We start from the raw sequence: 24,644 nt of genomic DNA, 5'->3' as shown, positions 1-24,644 counted from the left end.
GAGTAGTGTATGATGGGCAACAATTTGAGTATTTAGGTCGTCACTAAGTATTTCTTTTTGATCTGTGTTTTATTTAATTTTAATAGTATTGTTTCTCTTTATATTGTTGTTTTAATTAATTATATTTTTATACGTTGACATCTGGAAAATGTTATTTTGTTTTTTTCCACAGCACACTACTTTTCATTAACTTAGTTTACCGGTGATAGTAACAGTTATGTATAAAATTTACACGTTTCTCGAGATATCTTGAGATAGACAAAAGGTATCGACAGGCGGTTTTCGCTATTCTATTGCTAATTTAATCTAATTTTATAAAGTATGATTAAAAATGCATACTTGTATTTAATATTTTCCAAAGAAAACTAGATTTCTGAAAAAAATTAAATAACGCCTCCCAGCTGGCTTATTACTTATTAGGATGGTTCAAAATTATCACGCTTACATTGAAGAAAAAGATCTGTCTTCAACAAGACCCAGTTTTCAAAATTTGATTTAGCAGAACCGGACTTACAGCCATTTTTTCATAACAAGGTTCCCACTCACCCCACCTCTTATTTGCAAAGGTAGAGGTAAACTTGTTAAATCAAATATGCGCAGAATTTGATGAAGAATACAATAATCGGATTTCCAGTGCCCCTTCATTAGGAGAATTTTGTAAAATTTAGATTTTTTTATTTTTGATATTCAATTACGCCCTCTAGCGGTGGACCCACAATTATGAAAATAATTTCCAGGCTTTTCCTGAGGCAACTTTTGTTATAAAATTTTTTATTTCAAAGTTCTACTATAAATCGTTCCTGAGATATGGCCGAGAGCCATTCTTATTGGGACACCCGGTACATATCCATACCAGTGTGAATTTTACTACACGTAATTTGCCATGTAAAGACAGAAAAGGTAGGGATAGCCGTAAAATATTTGCGAATTATGTACCCATAGCCTTAAGGGCATTGTCCATTTTTTAATTACAGGGTGTTAAATTTTAAAAAGTCCCTTTTTATACCATCTGAACCGCTTACTCTAGCGTAAAAAAACTTTCAGCGATTATCCATGTACAAGTGTTATTTACAAATTTGTATAATTCACCCCCATATTTTCTTCGAAACCACCCAAATAAAAAGGAAAATGAATAAAGAAAATATGCAAAAATTGACTCTGGGCCACCACTGTGGCTTTAGGGTGCAAACAAAGTAAAATATGTATAGGTCACAATATGTAGCAGACAGTGTGTTCTTTTATTTGTCATAAGTGTGTTATTAATAAAATGAATACGTGACGAAAAAAAAAAAACAAAAACTGGAGCCCGCCAAAGCATTTCTGAGGTTTGCAGCGCCACTGTGCAGTAACGGTTATTTGTAGAGCAAATAGTGGTCTTTAATTCTGTATAAGCGTTATTTAAAAAAAATATATAGGTAATGAAAAAATGTAGTTTCCTCAGGGATGTTGCAATAACCATAATATACAGAGTGTCCCAAAAGTAGTGGAACGGTCGAATATTTCGCGAACTAAAGATCGGATCGAAGAACTGAAAAATACATGTTCAATCATTTTCAAAAATCTATCCAATGACACCAAACACCAACCCCCACTACACCCCTTGGAGGTGGGGTGGGGGGTAACTTTAAAATCTCAAATGGAAACCCCTAGTTTTTCTTGCAGATTTGGATTCGTTACGTAAAAGTAAGCAACTTTTATTCAAGACATTTTTTCGAACTGTGGATAGATGGCGCTATAATTGGGAAAAACGATTTATCCTGATACCATGGGTAAATTATCGAAACGGTCTAATATCTCGAGAAATACAGTTCCAAATGAGAAACCAAACAAATTTTTTTAATACTTTTCGAAAACCTATCGAATAACACTAAACATGACCCTCCAACCCACCCCCTGGAGGTGGGGTGGGGAGTAACTTTAAAATATTAAATAGCAACCCCCACTTTTTATTACAGATTCGGATTCGTCATAAAAAATTAAGCAACATTTTATTCGAAACATTTTTTAGAATTGTTGATAGATGGCGCTTTAATTGGAAAAATACGATTTATTAGCGCCATCTATCAGCAATTTTAAAAAATGTTTCAAATAAATGTTGTTTAATTTTTCATGATGAATTCGAATCTGCAATGTTCAGTGTTTGTTGATAAATCTTCGAAAAATATTAAAAACCTGTTTTTTGGTTTCTCATTTGGAAGTGTATTTCTCGAGATATTAGACCGTTTCTATAATTTACCTATGGTATCAGGATAAATCGTTTTCTCCAATTGTAGCGCCATCTATCCACAGTTCGAAAAAATGTCTTGGATAAAAGTTGCCTACTTTTACGTAACTAATCCAAATCTGCAAGAAAAACTAGGGGTTTCCATTTGAGATTTTAAAGTTACCCCCCACCCCACCTCCAGGGGCTGTAGTGGGGGTTGGTGTTTGGTGTCATTAGATAGATTTTTGAAAATGATTGAACGCGTATTTTTCAGTTTTTCGATCCGATGTTTAATTCGCGAAATATTCGACCGTTCCACTACTTTTGGGACACCCTATATATTTATAAAAAACCCTACTGGTAGGATTTTTCCCTACCCCCTTTAAAGGAATGAAAATGGGTGTTCCGGGGCAAATCTTTTAAGAAAATGCTAGTCTCATAATAAGCACCCCTTATGATATACCAGCACAAAAAGTAAAACCGGACTTGTGTCGAGTTTGCGAAGTTTAACCTCTGTTGCCTACACTAATATACTAATCAAAGAAACAAAAATAAAATTTGTATAGTAAATAATAGAAAGTGATGATGACGAGGTCGTTGCTGTTGTGGAAACTCTTTTATTACTACTACTATCGGTTTACAGCGTTCTCCGACGCCTTCCGACTCCTAACCGCCATTCTTTACTGTTTAACCATAGATCTGGAGGGATTTCTCTTTCCTCTAGTTCTTTTTCAATTCCCTCCCTCCAGCTTCTTCTCGGCCTTCCTCTTTTTCTTCTCCCTTGTGGTGTCCATGCCAAAATCTACATAGGGATCCTGTCATCTGGCATTCTCTGTACATGGCTGTACCATACTAGTTGTTTTGTTTTTATGTCATCAATTATTGTATGTATGACTCCCATCATTTAGATAGAGCGCCTCACGCTGGCCTGCATTGATCGGGGTAGGATTTCATATGGGAGTCCGTGTACCCAAGACTCCCATATGATAAGCACTTTGCTGATTGAGAGCCCCTATAGCGCATCAGAGTGCTATCGGGGGGTAAGTGGATGGTCTGGAGCATTGAAGCGGGGTGGAGTGATTCCTGCTTACGGGAGTTAATCCTCCTCGCCCCAATGAATTGTATCACCCGAATGTCATTCTCTAGGAGTGAGCAAGTCTCTCAGGCTGGGTTAAATCACTATGCTTGCTTACTCCCATCATTTCTCGTATTCTCTCACTTGGTATCCGATCTCTTCTTGATTTGCCTGTTGCTCTTCTCCAGAAGTCCATTTCTGTTACTAGTAACATTTTTACTCTTGTTACTAGTAACATTTACTAGAAACTCTTTTATTACTGTCCAAAAATCATAACCATAGTATATAATATTTGGTTGCAAACGAATTAAATAATCATCTTGCTAAATTTCAATAATTTTATAGAATGAGTATTCAAACATTTACATTATTTTATTGTGGGTCCTGGTTTAAAAAAAAAAACGATAATTTCTTGTTATTGTCTATTCGAGTACCACTCCAGGTTATAATTGTACAACTCTTCATTCTGCTCCACTACAGAAACCAATGCAATATTAAATTCTTGGTCGGCATTTATTTTACGCATGTAATTAATTATTCAAAACAATGAAACTAATATCGAAAAATAGAACACGTCCTATTTCATGAAACACGTTTCAAGATAAAAATGTTTCATGGGCATAAATCACACTCGTTTCATAGATATGCGGACGTCTATTTGTTTAGCAGTGTTTTATTTCCATGAAACGTGTTTCACGTTTCATGTTTCTTTGGTGTGCGCCTTCGGAAGATAAAAATGTTTCACACGCATGAATCACACTCGTTTCATTGGTATGCGGACTTCTATTTGTTTAGCATTGTTTTATTTTTATGAAACGTGGTTGAAGTTTCAGATGCACCTGAGGTGAAAATAAAAAAAATTATTTTATCTGGAGTGTAATAACAGATTATTATGTACTGTGGTTTTCTGAAACTATTTCTTAAAAATATTCACCCACACTTGGAAACACACTAACAAACCAAGTAGAAAACATTGTCACTAAACTGAATTTACTCAAAGCATGTTACGAACAAGATACCTTCAATGGTTAATATAAAATGAGATTACCTCTTTTAACGTCATCTCTCTTCAATCCTCTCACTAAAGCTCCAAGTTGATCACCAGCATGGGCTTCATCCAAAATTTGATGAAACATCTCCACACCTGTAACCGTACTTTTCAGAACTTTGTTATATCCTACAAATTCACATTCAGCCCCCTTCTTCAAAATGCCTCTTTCCAATCTTCCAGTTACTACAGTGCCTCTTCCAGGTATGGAATATGTGTGTTCTACAGGTAACAAGAATGGTTTGTCTAAATCTCTTACTGGGGTAGGTATGTAGGCATCTACTTCTTTTAATAGTTTTAGGATTGCTTCAGAGCCTAGAAATCATTATACAGTGAATTAAAATATAAACTAATCAAGAATAATTATTTTATATCAAAAATGAATATCCATTTTCTGGGGAAGGATAAAGACAAAAAAAAATATTTAGTTGGAGAATATTCGAGATGTCATTGAATAACCTAGAACCATTGAATAACCATTCTGACTAGAACGTCAGACAATGTATATAAACATAGAAAGTTGACACTTTATAGAACAGTTGTATTTGAAGTCTATAGAACTGTTGTATTTGCAGTCTATAGAACAGTTGTATTTAAAATTTATAGAACATTTGTATTGGTACTAAATGAACCATTTAAGTATGTGGTACCAGCCATGTGGAGTTTGTTCAAGATGGACACTGAACATGTTAATTGGCAAAACCACATAGTACCATTCTTTTAATAATACCAAGGGCAACAGTACATTCATTAGCTACAAAAGAATAGCATATTTACCTATTTCAGGACTCTTTCCTTCTAAAGCACATAAGGCAGACCCAGCAATAATTGGAATATTCTCTCCATCAAAACCCATTTCTGTTAACAACTCCCTAATTTCCATTTCTACAAGCTCAACCATTTCCTTATCAGCTGCGTCAACTTTGTTGATGAAGACTACGATGTGATGGACACCAATTTGTTTTGCTAATAATAGATGTTCTCTGGTTTGGGGCATGACACCATCAGTAGCAGCTACAACCATGATGGCACCATCCATTTGAGCTGCTCCTGTGATCATGTTTTTGATGTAATCAGCATGGCCAGGACAGTCTGTGTGGCCATAATGTCTGTTTTCTGTTTGATACTCAATATGAGCGACATTAATAGTAATACCTAAAAGATGTAAATTTTTAAAATAAGTATCTTACTTGTAAGTACAGTGGAACTCGCTTATTAGAATAGCCTTTGTGCCAAGCACAAGCAAAAGTATTCATATATATCCAGGATATTCTAATAACTGGTGGCTAGTAGAGACGTTTCAGGACCTCAAATTTCTATTCCTTAACTCGTTCAGTGCATACGCTGACAGTGTCGGTACAAGGGTTTTATCACGGGTGCCGACAACACACAAGTGTCGGTGTTGGTATTTTGTTACTAAATGAACTATTTAGTATGAACTATTTAAATATTTAAGTACATGGTACCAGCCAAGTGGTATTTGTTCAGGATGGGGCCGAACGTGTTAAAGTGGGATATTCCTATATCTCAGGCCCCGGGCTTAGGTGACTGGCGCCCTGGGCAAATGGTCTACTGGCGTCCCCTTTATTACTATAATGTAAAAGCAAATTATTATCTATGCTAATGCTACTTATATTTTATGAAGTAAAGTAAATAACAAGAAAACATGTCTTTCATACACAAAACTGTAGAACTACTATTTCTACATAATTCACACTTCCAGCAAAGATTACAACTTAGGTGACTGGCGCCCTGGGCAAATGGTCTACTGGCGCCCCCTTTATTACTATAATGTAAAAGCAAATTATTATCTATGCTAATGCTACTTATATTTTATGAAGTACAGTAAATAACAAGAAAACACGTCTTTCATACACAAAACTGTAGACATTTATTTCTACATAATTCACACTTCCAGCAAAGATTACAACTTAAAATTATATTTTTAAGATCCTACTTTGTACAAAGCATTTTAAGTGACAGATTTTTTCTAGCCTTCAATTTGGTTATGTACCTTCAATTTGGCTATTTGGTGCGGATGCACCGGCACTAGCTGTACCCAATGGTACAAGTATTATTATTTAATATATGAATAATAATGCTTGATATTAACTTATCATTATTATGTTTCTTACTATTTTTATTTTACATTTCCGGTAGCCTGTATTATATTTACTTGTTCTGTTCCATATATTTTTGAAAATTTTGTGTCAGATATTTTTTAGTGGGTAATTTGTTTCTCTAGCGCGGGGCCTGCATATCTGGTATTCTAATAATCAGGTTCGACTGTATTCATCTCGCTCTATAAATATTAAATTAACAAGTTAAGTGCCAAGCATTTTTTACATAAACTCCAAATGTTGTACAGCTGGTTCCTAAAAAAACTGATATGACTCTAATGCCCGATTTCACCAAGATACCTAAACAGTTGCCTTATTAAGTAATTCTTATCGATAGGAACGTCCTAAGTCAATACTTAAGAACAACAGCGTTTCATAACTAAAAGAACTGCTTACCTAGGAAATTCTTTCCTAGGTATTGATTCGGGTACGTTTGAACTATTTTTGATAAATAAAAAGAAGAATAAGATGCCATTACCTTACTTTTTCGATTATTTGTCATTATTGTTTATTTGCCAAGTTGGTTTTATTCAGTTTTGTACTGTTATAGTTATTTTATTTAGTGGTTAGTTATTTGTGAATTAAGTTTGTTAAGTTTTGTATGTTATTTGTATATGTACAGTGAAATGTAGGAAAAGAAAAGAGTTGTAAGTTTCACATATGACGAAAAATTAAAGTTAGTTGAATTGTCATTAATGAAATAACTTTAAAATAAATAATATGTTGAAAATTACTTCGTTTATTATTAATTTTTAATGACACACTTTTAGTGATATCATGAATGGGTTTTTGAAACAGAATACTAGTTTGTTATGTAGTAGGTAGCCTACATAATTTTGTCAATATACTTGTAAAAAACTCCAAATGATTTTCCATATTTTCCAACACATAATATATTTTTAATATAAAAGATAATACATAATTAAAACTAATATAATCTAATATTACAGAATAACAGAAAAATTAGGGTAAGAAGCAAATTATTGACAAACGTCACAAGTGCATTAGTCAAAATTTGTAAAAATATATAACCTGACTGTCAACGATAAGTAATACCTAAAGTTTAGGGAGATCAAAAACCGTATTCTAACGTAAGGTAATGCTTAAGCGGTTTAGGCAATTCTTATCGTATGGTGAAATCCGTTTTATGCCCGATTTCACCAACTATACCTAAACAGTTGCCTTATTAAGTAATTCTTATCGATAGGAACTTTTTAAGTCAATACTTAGGAACAATCGCATTTCGCAACTAAAAGAAGTGCTTATCTAGGAAATGCTTTCCTAGGTATCACCTAGGGTACGTTTGAACTATTTTTGATAAATAAAAAGAAGAATAAGATGACATTTCCTTACTTTTTCGATTATTTGTCATTATTCGCGATGAAAAACAAAGTAGCTGACCTCTGGTGGGATAAATTTACACTACTATAAGTGGTATAAACAAACCAGAAAATTGTTGATTTGAATGGAATTTGGTCACTATTAAGAAATTTTTAGTAAATTTCAGCATTATGAGTACATAAAAATATTTTAAATCAAATCGGTATTCTTCTATTCCTCAACTGAATGTTTGTTTACACCATTTATATCGGCCATTTTCTTGCATTCGACCTGCCCTCTGTATTCCGTTTCAATCGCGAATTGTTAGTTTGCCAATTTGGTTTTATTCAGTTTTGTACTGTTATAGTAGTTATTTTATTTAGTAGTTAGTTATTTGTGCATTAAGTTTGTATATAATAAATATAGTCTTGTATGTTATTTGTATATGTACAGTAAAATAGAGGAAAAGAAAAGAGTTGTATATTTCACATATGACGAAAAATTGAAGTTAGTTGAATTGTCATTAATGAAATAATTTTAAAATAAATAATATGTTGAAAATTGCTTTTTAGTATTAATTTTTTTATGACACACTTTTAGTTATATCATGAATGGGTTTTTGAAACACAACACTAGTTTGTTAGGTAGTAGGTAGACTACATAATTTTGTCAACAGACCTGTAAAAAACTCCAAAGGATTTTCTATATTTTCCAACACATATTATGTTAATAATATAAAAGAAAATACAAAATTACAACTAATAATATACCTAATATTACCGTTGATTGAAATATTGATATGGGAAGATCTCTCATGCTTCACTAAAAATTGAGGCATTCTATCACCGACATTCACCGAGTATCTCTATCCTTCTTTCAAAAACGCGAATACGATCTTCTGTCTCTTACAAACTGGAAAATTATTGAAAAATAGATTCTTCGGTAGGTACTGCCCCAGTGGATTCATCGCAAACTATACTGTTAGCCTGTAGTTTCCTGTTTTATTTCGTTTACCGTTACACCTTAGACAAGGAAAGAGACTCAGCCAGCCTTTTTACACACCAGCTCTGTTGCCACATCTAAGAAATTTCTAGTTAGTCATAAAATTTAAATGATTCTTTCTTTGTAAATATTTATAGGTCTGAAATATAATATTTCAATGAACGGTGGTATTTACGTTGTTTGAAACAACTTTTTTGTAGTTTGATATAATGTAACTACTGTCATTTGATTTTTTTCAATACCTATGTATTGTATTACATGAATTGATCGGATTCCAACTTTGTGTTTATCGTTTTATTCAAGAGTATATTCATTTAAATCCTTGATTGAATTAGAATACATATTGTATAAATAAATATTTCTTGTAATTCTTAACGAATTTCGAAACATAATATGCCCACAATAATTATTATTAGTTGCTTTGCATTACACTTATAGAAGGCTTTTCTTGTTATATGTCGTCATATCTACCTTTATTTAAGGGCATATTTTATATAAGGCTTTGACAATAAAGACGGTTGGGACACCGTTTCTAATTAACATATTATGTATCTGTTAATTAATTTAGTTCAGTTTTTCAATTTTTAGTTAACGTTATTTTTAAGAAGGGCAAGGTTAAATTAACAATAGAAACAAAATACGCATAAAAAAACATGAACGTTGGACAAACACCTGTTTCCGATACATTCACAGTTAGGTCTGGATCCCGCGTATGAAAAAAAAGATTATTAATAGCAAGCTGAAAATTTGTTAAAAGCTTAAGGGTGTCTAGTCGGATAATCTTTGATATATGGAAACACTGTAACAGGGGCAGTTTTAATTGTGGAACAGGTTACAAATTTGGAACGGTCAGACCACGAAAACGGCACATATATTTTGTCCGACAGAACAGACTTAAACTCTCCGAACAGAGATTAAACTCTCATGCAAAAATCAGACTGCTATTTATCACCTGTCATAATTCCTCTCATTTGACATATTCTATATGTTCTACTCATTAAAACGCCCATATTGGTGATAAATAGCAGTCTGATTTTTGCATGAGAGTTTAATCTCTGTTCGGAGAGTTTAAGTCTGTTCTCTCGGACAAAATACATGTGCCGTTTTCGTGGTATGACTGTTCCAAATTTTTAACCTGTTTCACAATTAAAACTTCCTCTGTTCCAGTGTTCCCATATATCAAAGTTTGTCCGACTAGACACTCTTAAGCTATTAACAAATTTTCAGCTTGCTATTAATCAACTTTTTTTTCATACGCGGGATCCAGACCTAAGTGATATTATTGTAAAGCTTTTAGAAGAATATATTAAACTTTATTGCCATTAAACTTTAGTCCAATTTACTGTACCTGGATAATTAGCGTGTATTTTAAATAAAATGTTTTTAGGTGCCATCCTTGATTGAAATATAATATTATACAAAGGAGTTTAAAAGGAGTAAAAAATAAAAGTACTGTACGTGGTTTACATTTAATAAATTTATACCTACGTATTGGATATTGACGTTGATTGAAATAACAACGGCATTTAGTCTAGTCGCAACATAGGGGGTCCCGTGGCACTTTTAGTTCGCCGCGATTTGCCAAGTTGAAAATTGCCAATTTTTAACGGTCTCGGCAAAACCCACTTTTTACATTCCAAAACTTTAGTTTTTATTAGAATATTGTCATTTGGTAAATTTCTCCTAGTTTTCTGTAAAAATAATAAATGTTAGTTCATAATATGAATATGGTATATCTCTTCTCATAGCTTCCATGAATCCATTCCATCCGAAAATACCGAGAATATCTCTGCTTTTCCCTTACCTTAGAGCCCAGAAGATCAGGCACAGATGGAGTCACAGTTTCAGTTGGTGTCGAAATTCACTTCGGATCTTGATTTCTGATAAAGCTTGAGGTTTTGTCCTTTCAAAATTTATTAGTTGAACAGCTCTCTGACTTTCATAAATCTCAGGTGCACAGAAAACTACAGTGTACTAACCACTACTGTACCAACTACTTTGTACAGAAAACTAGGAGAAATTTATCAAATGGCAGCATTCTAATAAAAAATAAAGTTTTGGAATGTAAAAAGTGGGTTTTGCCGAGACCGTTAAAAATTGGCAATTTTCAACTTATACTTTAGACCGAACAGTTCGTCTAAAAAAAAAGTAATTAGTGATGTTTGTAGATAATTTTAAGTACTTTAATTTCTGTTAACAGACCATTTACTAAGTTAATAGTTTTCGAGATTTGAGCAAAAAAGCGGAAAAAGCTGAAATTTTTCGCATTTTTCGCGATTTTTTCAATGTTCCTGCCAGAAATTTTGTCCGCAAACCTCATATTCGGATTCAGCAGCCCAAAAGCCATATATAATGAAATAAATCAGAACTTTCCCAGTCAAAACACAATTTTATTGAATCATATACGCTAAATCGCTTGTCATTAGTCGTGATAGCTTAAACCAGGTTCCGACTTTGTTATTAATAAATTATTGCAAAAATAACGGTTTATAGTATGTTTACTCACGGTTTTTGCTCTACTAGGAGTCATCTAAAAAACCACTTGGAATGACATGAAATTTGGCATGCACGTAGCTAACATGTCAAACAAAACAAATGATAAACGAGTGATATTGTGCCGATGTGTGCTTTTACGCTGGGGGTGTGTTTCGTCCCGTTTCGGGGGTGAAAGAAGACACCTTTAAAATAGTCCGGAATTGGATAAACTGATAAATTCTAAGCAACGTTTGTTCTATACAGTTTTTTCACTAATTCAATACTTTTCGAGTTATTTGTGAGTGAATATGTTCATTTTTCAACAAAAAAACAAATAACTCCAAAAGTATTGACTTGGTCAAAAAACTGTATGGAACAAAAGTTGCTTAAAATTAATCAGTTTAACCACTTCCGGACTTATTTAAAAGGTTTCTTTTTTCACCCCCGAAAAGGCGTGACACTCACCCCCAGGGTAAAAGCAGACATCGACACAAAATCGCTTGTTTTATCTGACATGTTAGCCTAGTGTATGCCAAATTTCATGTCAATCCAAGTGGTTTTTTAAAATTTATAGCAAAAACCGTGAGTGAACGTATTATAAACCGTTATTTTTGCAATAATTTATTAATAACAAAGTCGAAACGTGGTTTAAGCTATCACGACTAGCGGCAATTGATTTAGCGTATAAAAATACTATGAAGAAGACTACAAACTTGCTGTAGATAGCGCATTTCGAGCTTTTCGGCGAATAAACTATTATTTTGTTATTAACAAAATAAGAACATATTTTGAGTACCTAATCGCGACTAGTCACATTCGATTCAGCGACCAAAAGTACACCAGAGAAGACCTTAACACTATCAGTTTATTTACAGGACTTCTAATAATTCCTGAAAAACACCTAATTTTACCATAATTTGTTAATAACAATTAAAATCACCACATTTGGGCTTCCAAATTGCTTATCTACTAAAATAAGAATACTATAAATTAGATATTGAATGGCCATATTTTTACCTGTACCGATTTAAACGAAGAAACTGCCATTTTTGACCCTTATTTGTTAATAACTAAAATTCTCGTCCGAACGGTGACGGGCATTTTTGTATTTATTATGTATTAGGTATATGCAGTGCCGCGCCAGCATGTGGTAGCGCCTGTGTGCAAGACATTTAATGGCGCCTAAAATGAACAATTATTTATTGTAACCAAAAAAAACTAAAAATTCTTACACATGCAACAAGAAAATAAAGTAAGTTAAAATAATTAAATAAAAATAAATCTTTGGCGTAACAGCCTAAAAAACTAAAGATATAGGTAGGTAAACATGAAATATTTAGCATTTTATAAAAAATTTAATTTTCGCATCTTCAGTTCGAAAAATCTTTTTATAATATGGTGAATATCAATTTGATTTAATACTGACGACTCTATAGGGATGATAGATCAATTTGTCAACCGTTCTTGACTGATGGTCAATCTTAAATAATTTTTTCAGTTTAGAAAAAATCGTTCAGTAGTGGCATCAGATATGGGCAGAGTGAGCAGAATTGCGAAGAGCTATTGTTAAATTTGGGTAACCTGCAGTAAATTCGTTTAAAAATATAAATTTTAAAATTTTACAAACATCATTCTTTAATTCTTTTAACAAAGGCTGAAGCTGTATAATTTCTTCAAACAAATCCACTCCCCCTATATCTATGAATAGAATCTCATTTTTTTTTTACAAATTTCTACACAACAGTTTTAATTGTGAGTTTTCTGTAATGTCGTTTAAATTATATAGAAAATTGAAAGAATCAACATGATTCTCCAATATGGAAAATCTTTCATTTGCTGAAATTAATGCTTGGTCGAGAACACAATAAAAGAAATGAACTTTGTATGACATTTTAGGATCCAACATCTGTTCGTCTGTTTTTACGTTCGTAAGCGAACAGCCTGCTTTTATTCCGACTCCGTAACTGTGTGGCTGGTTGAAAACTGGGCTCCGCATCATGGTACAATAAAGCTTCAATTAAGCTTGGGAAAGTTATTGTACCATGGCTCCGCATCCAGTTTCTCTACAGTTTCATTGGCTGTAGTAATAACATCATTAAATTTGCTATCTATTCGAAACTAGAGCGAGAATTGTTTTAAGGGCGTAGACGTAAAATTTCGCATCAATGTGTTTTAAATGAATTAACAATTTTTTTCGAATCCTGAGAAAACTAATAAGTATTCTTGAAAAATTTAAACGCTGAGTGAAAGATTACATTATTACCGAGGGCCGAAAGTCCATTAGAATAACCGAAATGTTTCATTTGAATGAGATATTTAAAACTAAAAATCACTTCTATGACGTTTATTAAAATAAACAAATAAACATCATATAAGTTTTTAGGGACTTTCGGCCCTTGGTAATAATGCAATCTTTCATTCTGGGTTTAAATTTTTCAAAAATACCTATTAGTTTTCTCAGGATTTGAAAAAAATTAATGAATTTAAAACACATTGGAGCGAAATTTTACCTACGCCCTTAACTCTTCTAAAGCATTTAGCATATTCATTGTTTTTGATCGTAAACTTTTGCTGACGAAGTTAACTTTCATCAGAACTTCATACCATAAATGTGGACTGAGCATATAAATGTAAATGTTGGTATTTTATCTCCTAAACATCTAGCTTGATATTTTGAATCAAGATCAAAATCCGAATGTGTTATATCACATAAAGCATCATTATTTCTGTCAAATTGTTGTACAATGGCTTTAAAGCATAAATTCTGCTGGACCGGTGGCTGCATGTCTTTACAGGATTTTTCTTAATGTTGTTCTGAAACTATTTTCTTGTGGCATTTTTGTAATTAACTATTTTTGATGGTAAATAAGCCAAAATTTTACTAAAAAAATAATAAAATAAAATATTAATAAAATATATTTTTTAGTAAAATTGTGGCTTATTTCCCGTAAAAAATAGTTAATAATTAGGATTTTTCTTGTTTATGCAGATTGTATACATCAATACGTAATGTAGGCAAACTTCAAAGGCCTACTTTCCTTTGAAGTTGAGATATACGGAGTGGCAAGGTCGGTAAATGGGTAAGTGTTGTTGTGACCTGCGTAAAATTTTTGTACCAACTCTAGTGGCGCCCCTTAATTGCTGGCGCCTGTGTGCGCCGCACACATTGCACACGTGGACGGCGCGGCCCTGGGTATATGTATAGTATATAGTACCCAAAAAAACCATTTGTAACCTGGCTGCTCAAGTGTTCCGAACATGGCATATTTTTGCCTTATTTCCCTGGCGTATAAGTAAAATATTTGGACTACAAGAAAATATATCAAAAACTAAATTTATGGTCATCAGCAAAAATAAAATTAGAGGCGCCCAACTGGTTATCAAGAATACACCAGGGGACTGAGTTAATATACCAGTATACAGTATAGTATACATATCTTGGAACAATAGTAAACGAACAATGGGACCACTCACAAGAAATAAAATGTAAAATAGAGAAGGCTCGGAATGCATTAAATAACATGGCAAAACTCTTTAAAATCCACAACCTTAAACTGGAGATAAAAGTAAGGCTCCTACGATGTTATATCTTTTTAATATTATACTACTGAGTTGAATCCTGGACACTCACTAAAGCGATGGAGAAAAAACTTGAAACCTTCGAGATGTGACTATACAGACGAATCATAAGGATATCATGTACGGACAAGATAACCAACGAGACCGTATTACGAAGAATGGGAAAAGAAAGAGAGGTGATGTACACCATTAAAAGGAGAAAGTTAGTATATATCGTTAAAAAGTTCGAAAGTTAGTATAACACATAATGAGAAACGGCACCAAATACAGATTACTGACGGTAATACTTCAAGGCAAAGTATTCGGAAACGAGAAATTGGAAGAAGAAGAATATCATGGTTAAAGAACCTGAGGAAATGGTTCTCCACAACAACTAATCTATTTAAAGCATCAGTTAATAAAATCATTAGAGCCAGAATGATCGTCAATATTCTAAACGAATAGGCACAAAAAGAAGAAGATTCGTTTCTATAATCTAAGTTTAAATCCATTATTGTGAAAATATAGTACATATTGTATAGGTAAATATTTCCAAAGCAAAGTCTTTCGCACATCTGGTTTTATTTTAATTCTAAAGCGAACCTCAGCCCGGCAATAAATCACCAGCCAGGACCACTACCCTTCATATAACGGTATTTAAGAAAGATGTTTGCTAGGACATAGTCGAGTTTGTATTGTCGCCCCCGTTAGGTAAATTATTCCAATTCGAAATTTTTGCACAAACTTACTCAAAAAGAGGTCCTTATAACAAATCCACAGGGTGAGAGACGGTACCATAATCGAAAAATTGTTTAAACAATAATTTTTGTTAAACAAATTCACAAAAATAATTTTTTAGATCATTTGGGCCATTCTGAGCAAAAAAGGTATAGTTTTGGATCCCGCGTACCAAAAAAAAGTTGATTAATAGCAAGCTGAAATTTGATCATAGCTTAAGAGTGTCTAGTCGGACAAACTTTGATGCATGGGAACACTGGAACAGGGGAAGTTTTAATCGTGGAACAGGTTAAAAATTTGGAGCGTTAGACTACGAAAACATCCCATCTATTTTGTCGGACAGAACTTCCAATTGATTTGTTACCCTTTTATTAAACTCTCATGCAAATATCAGACTGCTATTTATCACCAACTGGGCATTTTAAGTCCGACACGTAGAATATGTCAAATAACAGGAATTACGTTGGTGATAAATAGCAGTCTGATTTTTGCATTAGAGTTCAATGAAAACGTAACAAATCAATTGAAAGTTCTATCCGACAAAATACAGTTTTCGTAGCCTGACGGTCCAAATCTTTAACCTGAACCACTATTAAAACTTCTCCTGTTCCAATGTTCCCATACATCAAAGTTTGTCCGTCTAGACACCGTTAAGCTATTCACACATTTTCAGCTTGCTATTAATCAACTTTTTTGGTACGCGGGATCCAGACCTAGTAACTTGTGATTTTTCTCTAAAATTGATTGTTGTCGAGTTATCCGCGATTTAAAATTTGAAAAATGCGAAAATGGCCATTTTCAATGTTTAATAACTCGGTTAAATATAATTATTAGAGAGCGGAATATATGTAACACAACATTACCAAAATATGCGCATATATATGCATTACTTTAACTACAAATATGCAGGTATTTTTTCTAAATTTGTCTAAATATGCAAATGCATATTAAAAATACTCAAAAATAAAACAATATATTAAATATAAACATTTATGTTTAAAAAATTCAACCTACATCTATGTTTAATACATATTTATTTTTCACATAAAAACAAATGAAATGACACAAAAACTGATATTATAATTAAATTAAGAATCTAAATTATAGTATGAATTTATAATCAAATATTTTTCAAAATTTTCAACTAGCAACTTTTGCCTTCTATCACTAAAAACGTGTTTGGACACAGAAAAAGTTCGTTCTACATCTACTGATGTTATAGGACAATATTTAAAAAATGAAATGTGAAAATGAATGTAACTTACGATTTTGGAACAGGCCTTGCAAAATACTTTGTCTCCACTTAACTTTAACTCGGGAAAACACTTTATCCAAGCGCTTTTTTGAATGGTAGACATATTTAAATTTAATATATACCAATCACTTCAAAAACACTAAATACGATACAACGTTTACTTTAAACAAATGTTGGCCGGAAACTGACAAAATAAATATTAGACCCTTAAAAGCAGGTAGGTACCTACGACTTGCTACGCTAATAAAATAATATTTTTCTGGGAACACCCATAATTGTTAAATTCAGGTAGTAATGGGAAAGTCCAGATAGATAATAATGAGCCATAGATAGATAAATAACGAGCTCGTTCATATCGAAGTTATAAAATTCCAACTAAGAGAGGAAAATTTTAAACTTTTATATAATTTATTTTTAAAATATGCAAAATAAATCGTGTTTAGCTTAAATATGCAATGTTGTGTTTGTTGTCTGAAAATAGCATCTATATGCACTTTGCATATATTCCGCTCTCTAATAATTATTATGAAAGTCGGAAAGTGACCTAATCAAAGTTTAAAACCCCCTCTACAAGATCATAAAGAAATTTTTGTCATTATGTTATTACTAAGCTGTCATTTTTAATTATTAACAATGGGCGCTAAGCGCATATTAGGCGGCCTTCAATGGTGATTGCGAAAGAGATGCACCATTCCAGCCGTCCAATGGAGCATCTCACTCGCACTCACATTGACGGCCGCGCCGCCTCAATACACGCTTAAAGCTCATTGTTGATAATTAAAAATAACATCTTAGTAATGAAATAATGACAAACATTTCTTCAGGATCTTGTAGAGGGGACTTTAATCTTTGGGTAATTTGGTCAGTTTCTGACTTTCATAATGATTACTTTTAACCGAGTTATTAACCCTTGAAAATGGTTATTTTAGCTTTTTCAAATTTTAAATCGCGTATAACTCAACAACAATCAATTTTAGAGAAAAATAACAAGAGACCTTTTTTGCTGAGAATGACCCAAAGAATCTAAAAAAAAATTGTTCGAAGTGAAAAAAAATATTTTTGTGAATTTGTTTAAAAAAAATTTTTAAACAATTTTCCGACCGCGGTACCGCCCGGTACCCTGTGGATTTGTTATAAGGATCTCTTTTTGAGTAAATTTGTGCAAAATAATCGAAAAGGAATAATTTACATAACGGAGGTGACTATACAGCTTGGACTAATAAATATTTTCGATACCGAATATTACCAAAACATTTAGAAATGGCAACGCTGTCGATTGTAGCGTTTTGTGGTCAAATCCAAAAATAATACAAGTAGAATTTTATACAAATTTCTTTGTCGTTCTAAGGGTTAGAGATTCACATATCTGCTCACTAGATGGCTTTTGGCCTGCCATCTATGAGGCGAATATAGCAGAGGTTTCGTTTTCTTTCGTAACATGAGATATCTTCTCCAATACCTCAATCAACGATATTACAGAATAACAGAAAAATTAAGGTAAGAAGCAAATTATTGACAAACGTCACAAGTACATTAGTCAAAATTGTAAAAATATAACCCGACTGTCAACGATACGTAGGTAATACCTAAAGTTTAGGGAGATCGAAATCCGTATCCTAACGTAAGGTAATGCTTAAGCGGTTTAGGCAATTCTTATCGTATGGTGAAATCCGTTTTAGAGTTAGGAAGTACCTAAACCCACTTAGGTAATTCTTAAATATTTAGGTATCGTTGGTGAAATCGGGCATTAGTAAGATTTGATCATTTTGAGCAGTGTATTTGATTGGTCTGACATTATATTATATTTATTATGACAGACAAATAATAAAATAAACAAACAACTGACTACATATGTTTTTTTTTTCTCTGATTTTGGCCTTGGTTTAGAACTAGAACCTATAGCCACGTAATTGTATAACTTATCACTAAGTCAGGGGAGTAATGTGTAGTGTGTGTGTGTTGAGTAAGTGTCTTGTTACTTTGCAAAGTCGACGTCATTGTCTTTGCAAAGAGACGCTAATTGTATCCGAACGTCTGCGGTCCCTCCGGTGAGTACCGATCCCACAAGACTACATAATATGTTAATTAATAAATTGTAATTATTATTAAGGTCTAAATTTTGATATTATTTTGAATTCCTGTATTTTACAAAGAGTATATAAATGATAGTTTTTACATAAATTAGAATAAAATGTTTTTGCTAAATAAGATATTAAAGCCGCCATTTTTGAGGTTGAACAGAATAAGTTATCTGACAAATTCTAAGATTTGGAAGTGACAGTATTAGTCCTGTCGGACGGGGGGGATACAACAGCCTCTTTTATTCAGTTGGACTTACCCAAGTTTTTTTTATGTATTTTGACCCATAGAATACGAATTTTTTGGGTAACAGTTGATCCGGATGTCGATAAGATTGTTATAAACAAAGAACTTGAGGAATTACATAACAGCGACTTCTCGCAAAACAAAACATTTTTTTTGTATTTTTTGGGTCATTCTAACCAAAAAATGTTCTGGCGAGTCATTTTGTAGGATGCATGGTTTTCGAGATAAACGCGGTTGAACTTTCAAAAAATCGAAAAATTGCAATTTTTCAACCCGAATAACTTTTGATTAAAAAAGAAAATAGCAATTCTGCTTACCGCATTTGAAAGTTCAAGTCAAATTATATCGGTTTTAATTATTTGCATTGCTAAAAATTTATTTTTTTATTGTTAAACAAAGCTATAAACACATATTGCTTGGGTGATGTTTTCAATGATCTCCCATTTAAAATCGAACGAGTAGGTAGAGTAGGTACAAGTGCAAGCGAGGCAATTTCTACGTAGCATGCGTTAAAAGCATGTATTGCCCACGGGAAACACTACATGTTTATAGCTTTGTTTAACAATAAAAAAATAAATTTTTAGCAATGCAAATAATCAAAATCGATATAATTTGACTTGAATACGGTAAGCACAATTGCTATTTTCTTTTTTAATCAAAAGATATTCAGGTTCAAAAATTGCAATTTTTCGATTTTTTTAAAGTTCAACCACGTTTATCTCGAAAACTATGCATCCTACGAGAAAACTTGTAAGAACATTTTTTGCTCAAAATGATCCAGAAAATACAAAAAAATGTTTTGTTTTGCGAGAAATCGCTGGTATGTAATTCCTCAAGTTCTTTGTTTATAACAATCTTAATGACATCCGGCTCAACTGTTACCCAAAAAATTCGTGTTCTATGGGTCAAAATACATAAAAAAAACTTGGGTAAGTCCATCTGAATAAAGGAGGCCGTTGTACCCCCCTAGCGACAGGACTATATGTAAATAATAAGTACAGTCAGAAAAATGATAGAATACCCATGAACAATCACATCAATCACTTATTTTGTATTTGCTGTCTTTTTCTATAAATAACAAACGTTTGTTATAGAAAAAGATAGCAAATACAAAATAAGCGATTGATGTGATCGTTCATGGGTATTCTTTCATTTTTCCGACTGCATTTATCCTTCAAAATACACTGCTCAAATTTCTACAAAATACGCTTTATGAGTCGTATCAGTTTTTTAGGAACTAGCTGTATGATCAAAGCGAAGATCGGTGAAGAACATTCCAGAAGCCGCTACAGATAAAATGTTTTAACAGCCCATTAATCATTCCGAATTAGTAAATGGATATTAGTACAGTTAAAATAATTAAGACGATAATGATTTAATGAGTGAAATTTCAAGTTTTTTCTAGTTTAATGACAAAAAAAGCAAGCTCATGAGCAGAACCCAATTAAAAATTATTGTGCACATCATATTTGAAACATTATTTGGTTGAAAAATCTCATTTTTGTTGGCAGAAAATAATATTAATTTGTCTGGACTAAATTACAGTTCTGTTTATCTTAAATGAGACATGTTACTATCAACATTAACACAGTGTTGCCAAACTGAATTTTGTTATTTTGAGTGTAAATTTTCCCAGCGATCTCCGAGGGTACAATACATATATGTCTACCCAAGGGGTGGACATCAAAACTCCAATTCTTGCCTGTGTCCACCCACTTGGGTGTACAATGATTTATTAATTAAATTCGTAAGAAGACATCTGTAGTTGAAAACGAAAAATATGACCTATAATTATATTACGGATCCCTTTACTACCTTTTGACATAATGCGTAGGTAAAGAGAAAATGTAATAACAGAAATCTTGAGTTACCAAGAAAGTGTTCATCAGTAAAAAAACTTTAATTTTATTGTGGCATGTATAACATTTTAAATAGATATTTATTCATTCATAACTAAAATACAATGGAACGTGAAAAGTGTATCCTTTATGAGAAGTAACCATTGGTAAAAAAGTAACTACAAAAGAATTGGAAGAAACAGCAATGAGAATAGGAGAAAGTAATAATGAAGAGGCATTTTAAGTATCAGGAAGTGAGTTTCTAGCCAGTGAGTGTGGCCTGTACTCACTTATGGAGCCGAAACATTCACACTCACAAAAAAGGTAGTGAACAAGATTCACGTAACTCAGAGGGCTATGAAGCACCAGATGTTGGGTGTCTCCCTGAGAGACTGAATCCCAAACGAAGAAATACACCTTAGAACAAAAACAACAGATGTTGTCGAAAAAATCACATCACTAAAGTGGAAATTGGGCAGGACACGTCACCAGATTGTCAGACAACCGACGGACAAAACGTATTGTTGAATGAGGGCCATGAGAAGAAGCACTATGGACGCCCACCAACCAGAAGGGCTAACCTATGTCCAGCAGTGGACTTATACTGGTTGATGATGATGATTAGTTGAATAGTAGAATATATAAAAAATTAAATGTGCTTCTCTTTGACTGGAAAATGATTCCATATTTTGGCGAAGATAGCGAAGGATGATGATTATGTAATATTCAACCACTACTTTATTTGACACAACACACATTTCAACATTCCAAAAAACAAGTTAATACTTAAATATAAATAACATGTTTTAATGAGCTATATTTTTGTTCACCCACTTCAGTGGATTGTATTTTACTGAAAAACTATGATGTCCACCAATTAGGACAGGTTATAATGTACTAATACCTTGGTTTCCCATGAGAAGCCAAATGGTATTTGAGACTATCAGAGCAACAGTGGTCTGAGCTAAAAAATGAAGTTTTGAGATAAATGCAATTGTTGCATTCATATTTTCAGTATTTATTTATTTATTTATTTATTTATACTGCACATTTACAGCAATGATGCCAACTATAAACGCTCAGTTGGTCAATACAAAGAAATAAGAACATACAATTTATACAATAGAATAAAATAAATACACTTTAAAACAATAAATACGGGTATCACAGTTTATGTAACATAGTACTCTTTTTCATATTGGTCAAGGTCTTCACTCACCATAAAACCGTTCATTGCCATTAAGCAGTTTTCCATGGGGGAGTTTGCGTATTCTGGAGTTATTTTAAATAAAGTGTGTCTACATCTAAGTCTTTGGTCTGGTACATTAAAATTTATTAATGAAAGAATCGTAGGAGAATCTATGATTTGATAAACTATATTAAATATGAAAAAACATTTCTACGTCTTTTGCTCAATAACACAGTGTCAAAAAGCATTCTCTGCAAGTTATAAGAAACCTTAAGAGAATAAATCCCAAATTTCTTTAGGTATAAAGACCTTAAAAATTTCTTCTGAATCCTCTCTATCATATCACTATGTGATATGGTGGAGAGACTCCATATTATGGAGTATTATTTATTAAAAACATGTTTATTATACAGAGTAAAACCAGAAAATTGAACAATGTAGGATTAATAGAACTTTGGCATTTAAAATTTGTTAAAAATGAAGACGTACTTTAATATGTACTGCTTATCAAGGCTTTTTTTATTTATAATTGGCTTTGGCATAAACTAATTAGCCAGACTTACTTATAGAGGTTAAACATAAACTTACTTTGATTCTCTAGTAGTCAACTTGAGTCCAAAAATATTGTCCACAGTCTTACGAGAATGTTTTGAGACTCAAAATCAATGACAATGAAAGCTTTGAATTACTAGTAAGGTAACTTTCGGATAATCCGAACTTTTCGGAATCCGAACAGGTTGTCCCCCAAATTAGTTCGGATTTTCGGGGTTCTACTGTAGAAGAAACTTGGCAAATTTTATATAATCGGTGATGTCATTTATGAACATAACAAAAAGTAAAGGCCCAAGGATGGAACCTTGCGGTACACCCGACCTGGTTATAAAACTGTCTGAGTAGCAGTTCCCAAATTTGACTACATTAGTACTATTGGTAAGGTAAGATTCAAACAGTGGCGACGCGTGACTTTTTCTAAAGTGTTTCTAAATGTATAATATATGTATAGCTTCAATAATATCATTTTGTATATTTGTATATTTTACCAGAAATGGTAAAATATTACTAAAAAAAACTAAAACTGAGGCTCCGGTGAAGATTTTGTGTGAGCAGGACTTGAAGCTGTAAATGGTGTAGTTAAATAAACAAGTTTTTGTTCTAAACAAACTTTTTATGGAAGCTGATATTCTAGATAATATTTCTATTTAAAATAAAAAAGTTACTATTGAACCAAGTGCTATAAATAGTGTTATTAGTATAGGTCAGGTTCAACTAAATACTTTGTTACTCAATATTAGGGGTATAAAAACAAATCATGATAAACTTCTTGTATTTCTTCAAGCTTATAACTTACAATGTTGTGATTTAATAATCTTAACAGAATGCCACAGCTTGTACTCAACTTCTCAGTGTAACATTCCAGGTTTTAATATTTATTATGATGATGGAGATTTCAATAGCTTTGATGGTATCTTAGTATATACTAAATGCAATTTAAATCCACTTATACATACAAACAAACAAGTTACATCTAAAATAAGTATAACAAGCTTAACACTAACTTTTGAAAACACAACTTTTGTTTTTAATATATGCTATCGCTCACCCAGCTCAAATGTAGTTAATTTTTTATCAGACTTGAATCAATATCTTTCTCAAAAAAATTCAAAAGATATTGAGTTGTTTTTAGGAGATATAAACTTAAATATTCTGAATGACACAGATCACATAGTCAGTGAATATAATTCTATCCTTAATTCTCATGGCTTTTTTTCATTATATGAGGACGTAACAAGGCCAGAATCTCTGACATGTCTTGATCATGTATTCCTCAAAACACGATTAAAGGAGAACTTTATAAAGGTAAGTCCAAATATAATAAATTATGACATAACAGATCATTTACCAGTCTTGTTGAATTTTTCATTTAATAAAAATATCAGTAGCAGCTCTTTTAGTAACACAAAAATATATAAAAAATTAAACTATCAAAAACTTCTTAATCATGCAAAAAATGTAAACTGGAGAGAGATTTTGAACTATGCAGAACCAGAGATAGCTGCGGGACAACTTATAAAACATATATCTGAATTAATTCAACTTTCTTATGATGACATAGTTCTTAAAAATAAGTTTAAAAAAATTAAACTTTGGATTACTCATGGCATTATTGTATCTATTAGAAAAAGAGATCAACTTAAACAAAATCTAAAAAGGGAATCCACTACAGAAAAAATCATTGAATATAAAGATTACAGAAATAAACTAAATAAATTAATTACACAAACAAAAAATGATTATTATAAAAACAAAATAAATGAAAATAGCAAAAACATAATTTATAAATGAGGCTACAAACGAAAACACAAAAAATAAAAAAAATAAAATTAAGTACATCAAGGTTGAAAATGATAATAAAATTGAAAATAACATTGATCTTGCAAACCATTTTAATAAGTTTTTTACTGAAATAGGATTAAAAATGACCAATAAAATTAAAAAAC

General features: G+C 32.3%; 1 protein-coding gene across 1 annotated transcript in view; it reads right to left on the bottom strand.

Annotated features, from left to right (window-relative positions):
* Positions 1-24,644, bottom strand: part of LOC126882342 (elongation factor Tu) — a 95,500-nt gene that overhangs the window by 61,350 nt on the left and 9,506 nt on the right. The window contains exons 3-4 of the mRNA XM_050647239.1: positions 5,104-5,481; positions 4,327-4,641 (exon numbers count right to left, since the gene is read on the bottom strand). Coding sequence (XP_050503196.1) covers positions 4,327-4,641; positions 5,104-5,481 — 693 coding nt within the window. The remainder of the gene's footprint in view (positions 1-4,326; positions 4,642-5,103; positions 5,482-24,644) is intronic.

The sequence above is a fragment of the Diabrotica virgifera genome, chromosome 3 (genome assembly GCF_917563875.1).
Source record: "Diabrotica virgifera virgifera chromosome 3, PGI_DIABVI_V3a".
Taxonomy (NCBI): Eukaryota; Metazoa; Arthropoda; class Insecta; order Coleoptera; family Chrysomelidae; genus Diabrotica; species Diabrotica virgifera.
The sequence above is the reverse complement of the archived record's forward strand: the minus strand, read 5'-3'. Positions and strand labels throughout refer to the sequence as shown.